Here is a 9,504-nt window from a genome sequence, read left to right as displayed (position 1 = left end):
ATCTATCTATCTATCTATCTATCTATCTATCTATCTATCTATCTATCTATCTATCTATCTATCTATCATCTATCATGTCTGAGGGCTAGAGAGGTAATGGTGTCATTTTGATTTTGTCCAGCAGAGGGCGATAATGACACGTTCTTGATGCGAACCCCCCGAGGTAAATTTTCAAAGAAGAAAAGCCCCCCTCCCTGGCAGCCTTGTTATTAACCTCCACTCGGGGTCATCCAGGCTGTTTGGTGTGGTGAAAATGTCTCCGCTGCTGCTCAGGGCCTTCGTGAACGAGCGGCTCACCGCTGTGGTCGCAGAAATCTTGGAGGTTTTCGAAGGAGCCATCGCTAAATACGAAGAAGAAGCGTCCAGCTCCAAGCAGGAGATCGATCGGCTGCGCAGTTTGCTGCTGGAGAAGCAGAAGAAGACAGGTGTGTTCCTAGCTGCTCATCTACAGGAGCTAAGGAACACAAGCAGCCTGGTTAGCCCACATTCCCTGGATCCATTCTACCAGAAACCAGCAGCGATGTTTACTTTGGAAGTACTTTGTTTCAGTCCTCAATTCGAATAGAATAGAATAGAATAGCATAGAAAAGAAAAGAAAATCCCTTTATTGTCCCATAATGGGGAAATACATTCTGTTGTTTACAGCAGCAAAAAGATGATAGAAAAAATTTTAACACAAATATGGACCTTAGAGAAATGTGTAAGAATAACATAATAGTGAAGAGTTAAAAGATAAACAATAAAATACTGTAAACTGTTTTAACAATGTAAAAACTGTGCACCTGGAGAATAAATAACCAATATAAAGCTATGGACATTCTTAGAGTAATGGATAGTTGAAAATAGTAGATACAATAAAGATGTGCAAAATGACAACAGCAGGTTATTTAACTGGTTAAGGTAGAAACTGTGCAAAGTCAGCAAGAATGTAACAACTTATTGAGGTTGTTGGGAACAGTGGTGGTTATAGAGTCTTACAGCTCCTGGGAGGAAGGATCTGCGTTAACGCTCCCTGGTGCATTTAGGGTGCAGCAGTCCGTAACTGAAGGAGCTCTCCAGTTCTGCAACAGCTTCATGCATGGGGTGGGAGACATTATCCAACAGAGTCCAGAGGGCATCCAAGCACTATATATATATATATATATATATAGATATATAAAAACTTCCTCACCTATCGTGGGTGGTCTTCTCCCCTTTTTCCGTCAAGCTCGGGTCCTCTACCACAGGCGTCCTTAACCTCGGTTCTCGAGGCTCACTGTCCTGCAGGTTTTAGAGGTTTCCCTGCTTTAGCACAGCTCATTATAATGATTGTAGTAGACCAAAAGCCTGTTAAGGACCGCGGGCCTCTAGGACCGAGGTTGGGGTTGCCTGCTCTACCAGAGGCCTGGGAGCTTGAGGGTTCTGCTCAGTATCTTTGCTGTTCCTAGAACTGCATTCTGCTGAACCAAGATGTCTGATGTATTTGCAGAAGTCTGCTGTAACCACTCCTCCAGTTTGGGGGTCACTGCCCCGAGGGCCCCAATGACCACGAGTAAAACTGATGCCTTGACCTGATGTTGCAGTAACTTGGTATTGCTATGGCAACCACTACGGCTTTCCTCTGCTTTTTGTCCACCAACACAATTTCCAGTTGGTTTGCCATTACCATTCGGTCCGTCTGTATCTGGAAGTCCCACAGGATCTTGGCTTGATCATTCTCTACCATCTTTGGAGGAGTTTTCCACTTTGATCTTAGGGTTTCCAGCCCATACTCTGCACAGATGTTTCTGTACACTATTCCAGCCACTTGGTTATGGCGCTCCATGTAAGCTTTCCCTGCCAGCATCTTGCACCCTTCAGTTAGTTATGTGCTGGATTTTCTCAGGGCCTCTTTGCACAGTCTGCACCCTGGGTCTTGTCTGGTGTGGTAGGTCACGTTTAGTTTACTCTATAATGGTACCAGGCCTGTTTTTTTGTTTATTTATTCTTTTTTTAGCTCATCAAAAATTAATAACAGAACAGAGCGGGAAACAACAACTGTTTACATACAAACCGGGATTTGCTGAGGAAATGGATCGGTAACATCTGAGCAAATAAACTAGAAATGTCATAAATTGTTATGATTGAGACAGTCCACTGGCTTCTATTACTGTTCTGTCTTTGTCTGGACTCTAATTCATGGAGTTCAGGTGAAACTCTCCTATTATGTGCCTTACATAAGCATTATTACACTTAATCCTTTTTATATGGAAGAGAGGCAAAGATTCCTACAAGGCCTTAAGAAGAAGAACCGTTTTCATTTTGCTTTAAGCCATAACAGAAAGGTGGAGGAAGAGGCTCTGGCTAGATGAGGATAAAGTGTGACTCTGTAGCCTTTGCTTTAGCAGTAACACACAAGCTTAGTAACTGTGCTGTTTAGTTTCCTATTAAAGAATCAATACACTGAAATGATGAAATGTGGAGAACACAAAGGGGTGTGAATATTTTTGGAAGGTGCTTTATGTTACCAAGAAATCATCAACAGATATTAACAAACTGTTCATTGATTTTTCTCTATTTTCTTCTATAATAACATGATTATGTGGACTTGAACATAAATAAATAAATCACCTTTTCTTCTTTCAGACTCACCTCAGCCGTCTACCTGTGGAGACAAATCTCCATGTGAGCAGGAGGCGAGGCTCCATCAGGAAACGGGCTGGAATCCAGAGCTGCAGCACATCAAGGAGGAAGCTCACGAGCTCTGGGCTGTCGATCAGGAGGAGCACAAACAGGCAGGGATAGATTCGGATGCTTTAAATCACCTTCATGTGTCTGTCGAGGAAGAGCGAGAGCAGGAAGATACAAAACCGCCTGGGCAACATTGGACTCAAAGCTCCGAACCAGATGGGTTTCAGGATGTCCAGGAACTTAAAGCCACAGAGGTCAAAACAACTTTTCTCTCAGCCCCATCATTCCAAGATGAAGCTGCTGCCATTTTCTCCACTGAGCAAACGCAGCTGGGTCAATCTAGTTTTACCTTTTCTAAAGAATCCACAGATTCGTCCCGTTTGAACTCTCCTGGAGCCGACTACCAGTGCTCTCTGTGTTCAGAGTCCTTTCCCTCCAGTCACCTCCTGATGAGCCACGCTTTCCAAACTCACTCCAGGGACGTCGGAGTCTTGTGCACCGTTTGCGGAGGAACCTTCGAGTCCGCAGAGAGTCTCGACGTGCACCTAAGATCTCACGAGAAGTCAAAGTGCTGCCCCATATGTGGAAAGCTCTTCAAAAGTACAACCTCCCTGAGGGAGCACATGGAGGCCCACGCGGGACTGAAGCTGCACCGCTGCCACGTCTGCGGCAAAGAGTGCAGACGCAAGGGGGATCTGAGAATCCACTTGAGGATCCACACGGGCGAGAAACCCTTCTGCTGCTCGCTGTGCTGTAAGAGTTTCACCCACAGCGGGCATCTGAAGAAGCACATTAGAAGCCACACCGGAGAGAGACCGCACAGATGCGGCGTCTGTGGGAGGAGCTTCCTGCAGAGCGCACACCTGAAATCCCACCTGAGTACCCATGCTCAGAAAAAGTGACCAGCTCATATTTTATTCATTTCACTTTAAAAAAAAAATCAGACATGATGTTTATATTTTATGCTGCTGTGTTTCTACAGAAAGTTGCTAAAAGATGTATTTTTATTTACAGTTTGTTGGTTTTGAAAAAAAATCCTCAAAAAACTCATCGGATCAAAAAACATTTCAGTTTCACAATTTAATAGAGAACAAAAGAAAAGTTGGTTACATAATCACCTCCGGCCATTAATGGAATGAAAAGTACTGAGAGATAAACAATAAATACCTTATTTTATTATATTATTATTTAAAAAGATACTGGAGGTGATAGAAGAAAGGGCTAGATGTAGAGTTGTTCTTATTCTGATACCAGTATGGGAAATGTTTCTGCAATCCGTATTGGAGTCCAGAAACCAATCCATTTCCATGTTATTTAAAATAGGAAATAAAATAGAAATCATTTTTTTTTTTGGTTCAGTTCTGACACAGTTCTTCTTCTCTACTCTTAATACCTTCAGACGGGTGAAGAGCCGATCACCTGTCAGAGATGGAGCTTGCTGCTACTTCTGCTGCTGCTGTGTTCTTTTTTTTTTTATACTCTTGTAATTTAAAAATAAATGGTATCCGAACATCTCTAGTTAGATGCACTAAAAATATTAATACCGTACAAAAAAAGTTTTCCAAACAGAAGGTTAGCAAACCCAATATAATGCCAGATTATCAAAAAAAAAAAACCCAATACTGGTAAAGATCACGAGAAAACAGGGAGCGCGATAATCAGTGTCCTCATAAAGTAAGAGACGAGTTTCTCTCTCTGATACAAACACGTTTCTATACATTTTTTTCTTTTTACTCTTCCAGTCAAACTAACCCTATTAAATTAAAGATAACCTGAGGAAAATCAAACTGTTTCCTTAAAGGGGAGGTGACTGCAGAAATCAAAGTGGCCCAACGTTAAAATGTGATTCTATTCTCTTCTAAACTGATGCGTTGATGTTTTGCTCCACTCTTCTAGGCAGAACTGTAATAATTCTGAGCCTTCGGTTTCAGCATCAACATGTTTCAGGTCAGGCAAGTAGTTATTTCATGCTATTTTTAATGAGTGAAATAAATAAATCTATTATTTAATGAATTTAATTTGTCATTTTAAATGTATTTTTTTATTATTATTTAAGGGGGAATTTAAATGTTTTTATACACTTAACATTCGAAATCACCCTATAAATAAATATTACATCTACTTATTTCATATTTAGTTTAGCCCTGCTTTTTTTTTTTTTTGTCTGGCTCCAAACTTCCAGTCGGTACACTCCCCCTTTTCTACTGAGCAGATTTTCTGGTTCTAACAGTTACAGCAAACAAACTGGATTGTGAAGAAGAGAAGAAAAAAAGTGTTTTTTTTTTTATTTAACATTACTGGAAGTAATTAAGGGTGGGTGTGGCTTGTGAAATCAAACTCTTGCTTTCCAAACAATGTGAGTATTCACAGTACGTTGGATGTAACTTGATGCATGACTGCTTTGTTACGTAGGACCAAACTGGATCCCTTTGTTTGCCCCTGAAAAATTAAATCATTTCTTTGCAAAAAAATAAAGTTTGTTTGATCTGAGACATTTCAAGCGGAAACAGTACAGATCTTTAATATTAACACTTTCCTACAGCCCTGTACTTGGTACCTTCCACTGTGTTCTGCTTTCCATGGAAACATTTTGTTGTGTTACTGCTAAAGTTGAACAGGAAGCAGTTTTATTTTATTTAGTAACTTTTAAAATTCAGCAGTTTGACTAAATCAGGGGGGTATCTATACTGTGTTCCTTTTTATTGTTTCCTGTGTTTTGTTACAGGTTTGCAGAACAATAAACTGCAATTATTACCAGAGCAATTCTTTTGTGTGTTTTCAACTAAACAGAACTGCAGCAGATGATGCCTGCTACAGTTTAAGCTTTTCATATTCTGAAAATAAAGTTAAATATTCTGAAGGATTTAAAAAGCAAAAGGTTTTCACTGATATATTTTATTTTGATCTTATTTTTAAGCAACTTTCAGGGCATCACAGGTGTGTATAGCTTTTAGATGCACATTTAAAAGGCTGTTGATCCTTCAGTTCACTGTGCAAGATTTATACATCAAGAATTTAATTATTACTATTTTTACCTTGCTTTATTTCTAATATTAAAGAAATATGTTAGCTTCCTGTAGAAATGCCCCTGATAATAGCCTGCTTTTCCATAGGATTGAGGTTTAGAGACTTATTCCATAAGTGCTGCAGTATGATTTGCAATAATATATGTAGCATGCATGTATATTCTCTATTTGAAAACCAAACTCAAAGTGGAAAGTTTTTATTTTTAGTAGGATATTCATTTATCTCATATTGTGATTTTGCAATGATGTGTTGCTCTAGTTAGGGATCAACATCCTGATAAAAGACTAACTCAGAATCGCTCTGCATCATCTATCTTCCACTGTGCTTTTTCATCACATATAAATTTTAATACGGAAAGTTCAGTTTTGTTCTTATTTAATCAAATCATACATTAAGCCCCATACATTAAAAAAATAAATCTGAGACCTTTAGATGGTGTCTAATAGCCGCGAGGGAGTTTTGACCCTGTCTGAGCAGCTGAGTTGTTTATTAAAATAAATGTTTGCTTTTATTTTTGACTAAATAGCTGGGCTAAAAATAATTGTTCATGTTCTTTCGTTATCATTAAAAAATATTCTTTATAATTATTATTATTATTTTTTTTGACTAAGTTTGCTCAAGTTAAAGACTGGTTATATAAAAGATTTTAAATGTGGGATTATGCTCCAGTGTTCCAGTTAAAGATTCATTTAAAGGGTTGCTTTTAAACCAATCTTCAGTAGGTATAGACATAATAATCACTAAAATTGTCTAAGTTTTAGAATTTTTTAATTTTTTTTATATTTTACTCAATTCATCTCCTCATGGACACCTTCACCTTTTGGGTACTTAATAACTACATAAACATATTTTGATTTTCATTACAGGCTAGGGTTTTATGGAGTACTTTTTATTTATTTTTGTCTAAAATTGAAAAAATAAAATCCTTAAAAACTTTCCTTTAAAAACTTTGCTTTTATAAGTGAATTTCCCGGCAAACACATACATTTGAATACAAATATTTAGAAGGTTGAACTTTTTTCAGATACTTTTATCTGTATTTATTCATATAAAATAATTAATGCCTAATTTCTAAATTATTGAAAAAAAAAGTTTGATTGGTACCATTTTACATGAAAGAGGTAGTAGCATATACAACCTTAAATGCCTTTAAAATATTTATATATTTAAAAGTAAAAATACTTTTTCTAAAAGCTAAAAAAGATGTACGCCACCACTAGAGGGCGTTGTTGGGAGCTTTAAGTTTTTAGCAGATTTCACTGAATAACTTTTCTCTTTCTGGTGTTGTTGACTTTATCTATAGTTTCAAGCTGCTCAAATGTTTTATAACTAAACTCATCAAATTGTCCAGATTTTAAGAAGTTTATCTTTGCTGCTAATATAAATGATCAGGTTTGTGACTACAGCTTAATAGTAATCAGCTTTTGGAAGACCTGCTCATGACTTTGGTCATGGAAACAGCTTTGGCTGATTCCATGTCGTCTGAGAATCCCAGCCTGTTGAATTAGGAACTTATGTTTTTGGCAAACTGCTTCGGACCGCTCAGATTTTTAGAAAGGATAGCTTAAGAGCTGGCTGGCCCACTATGACCCTCAGGCCTAAAACTAAACACCCCTAATCTGGTTACACAAGCTTCCCCTCAGACACAAAAGCACCAGGAATTGACCCATAAATCTTTTTTCATTTTCGCACATGGTGGAGGTTCTAATCAGCTCATTTGTTTACATCTGATTTTATCATTTTGATTGTGTAAATGAGAGCAAACTTCTACATTTCTTCAAAATAAAAAATAAAAACAGGTTAGGAGGTTAATCTGCTGTGATTTGAAGTATTTGAAACTCACTGAAGGGATTTTCTTTATGTGGGTCAGGCTGTGTGTCATAGTTAAACACATCAAGAGGAAAAAAAAGATTTGGGTTGGCAGATTTTCTTTATGCATCTGTGTGCGTGGGGGGTGGTGTGAAAATTAACATTTTGCAGCCCACAGAGAATATGGCTGGAACTGTCCGACTTCAGGAATTCCAAAACCCCTCCGGTTGTATAACTGGGTCAGTGAGGTATTCAACAACCCACCCAACACTGCCTCTGCTCGGGTTCGATGGAGTCAGGGGTATTTGAGGTGGAATGTCAGAGTGGATGGAGGGGAACTAGGCTCTGCTTCGCATCAGGATCCGACTCAAGGTTTTTAAAAATGTGGAGGAGAATAATAAACATCTGGTGGACAGAGAAGACAAACACACAGAGGAGTCAAGTGATGGAAAAACTTTTGCTTCACACATCTGTGTGAGAGTGGGAGTGAATGAGAGGAGATGCTGGTGGACTAACAGGAATGCAGATTTATTTTGGGTTGTTGTTGTTTTCAAAGTCTGTTACATATAACACATCAAGTAGCCTTAAAGGCATTTTATCTTATAAAGATAAAAAATGAATATCCAGATCCTGCTGCTGATCCAAGCATGCATTAATCACATTCTGAACCTTTGCAGAAGAAAGGCTTTTAAATGAAATTATTGAGTGATGTTGCTCTATGTTACATCTGATGGACACATCATCCAAATCATCACCTCTAAACTGTCTCCTGTCTTGCACTAAATCCTGTTTACCACATAGAAAGAGATTTAAGGTTACACATTATAAAATACTGCAATAACTGAGCTTTAAGGTACAAATCCAATCATTTAGGGCGTGCAGGTGGCGCAGTGGTTAGCATGCACAACCCATGTACAGATGAAGGCTGTATGTGGGCGACCCAGGTTTGCATCTGGCCTGTGGTCCTTTCTTGCATGTCTCTCCTTCTCTCTCATACCCCTTTTCCTGTCAGCCTACTGTCGAAAAAACAAGCCACTAGTGCCGTAAAAAATAAAAATAAAAATCCAATCATTTAAATCTTTTATGAGAAATGTTGGAGGGGATTTAAGTTACAGAATAGAATATAAAAATGTCACACAACATTTGCTTAATCTAAACATTAAACATTGACCATAAAATAGTGGAAATACTAGCAGGGCCTTGAAAAACTGTAAAACTTCATCTAACGGGGGTTTCTAATGTCACAGTGGTGTAAATCTTACCAACTTTGGTCCACTCCTATCAAGGTTAGTCAAATTGGATGGAGATAACCTTTTAATTGGATTTTTGTCTGGATCTTTAACTGGGTGATTCTAAAACACAGATGTGCTTTCATCTGGTTGTATGTTTGAGGTAACTGTCATGACGGATTGTCTCCGTCTATTGACCAATCAACTCTATATTTCCAGTCCTTGATGAAGGCAGTTACCCCCACAGCATGATTCTGTCACCATGATTCTGTTTAGCTCAGAGTGAAAAAAAAAGTTCAGTTTTGTTTTTTACCTGACCAAATAAGTATTTTGCACCTTTCAAATGATCAGATAGTTAAATAGGTTTGCAGACCAACACCTTCACATGGACAACAGCTGTGATTTGGCTTTTTCTGCTTGACTTTGAGTCCCTGAACTCTCCAGTGAGAGTTAACATAACTAAATTCTTCAGCTCTCCCTGTGTCAAAGTGATCTGATTAAGCTGTTATCACGAATCTAATTACTCACATATTAACCGAAAAAAACAAGACCCAGTGCACGTTCAATTTGTGGTAGGCCTGCTGGACGCATAGATACCTCAAGTACTGAGCTGTGTCTGTTATCTGACCTCATCTGTCTTTGATTCAGAGGGAAACCTGATCAATGAAGTCAGTGCGTGAAAGAGTGGCCACTGTTCTCTTTAAACGATTAAAGAGGTGTTTGACTTTCACTCCGACAGCGTGATAATGGCTTGTGACCTTATTTAAACCACCACTAATCAATAGCCTTC

The 9,504-nt window shown here is 38.4% G+C and overlaps 1 protein-coding gene across 1 annotated transcript; it reads left to right on the top strand.

Moving 5' to 3' along the window:
- Positions 1–190: 190 nt before the first annotated feature.
- LOC107098119 (zinc finger protein Gfi-1b-like) lies at positions 191–4,172 on the top strand. The gene is made up of 2 exons (XM_015395596.1): positions 191–425; positions 2,605–4,172. The coding sequence occupies exons 1-2, from the start codon at positions 254–256 to the stop codon at positions 3,549–3,551; spliced, it is 1,119 nt and encodes a 372-aa protein (XP_015251082.1). The 5' UTR covers positions 191–253; the 3' UTR covers positions 3,552–4,172.
- Positions 4,173–9,504: the final 5,332 nt, after the last annotated feature.

Source organism: Cyprinodon variegatus, unplaced genomic scaffold (genome assembly GCF_000732505.1).
Source record: "Cyprinodon variegatus isolate N-32 unplaced genomic scaffold, C_variegatus-1.0 Scaffold749, whole genome shotgun sequence".
NCBI lineage: Eukaryota > Metazoa > Chordata > Actinopteri > Cyprinodontiformes > Cyprinodontidae > Cyprinodon > Cyprinodon variegatus.
The sequence above is the reverse complement of the archived record's forward strand: the minus strand, read 5'-3'. Positions and strand labels throughout refer to the sequence as shown.

Excerpts from the sequence above, each read along its gene's own strand:
- LOC107098119 (XM_015395596.1), top strand. The coding sequence starts at position 254 with ATGTCTCCGCTGCTGCTCAGGGCCTTCGTGAACGAGCGGCTCACCGCT. Across the intron at positions 426-2,604 it reads GGAGAAGCAGAAGAAGACAG|ACTCACCTCAGCCGTCTACC; the intron begins GTGTGTTCCTAG and ends TTCTTCTTTCAG.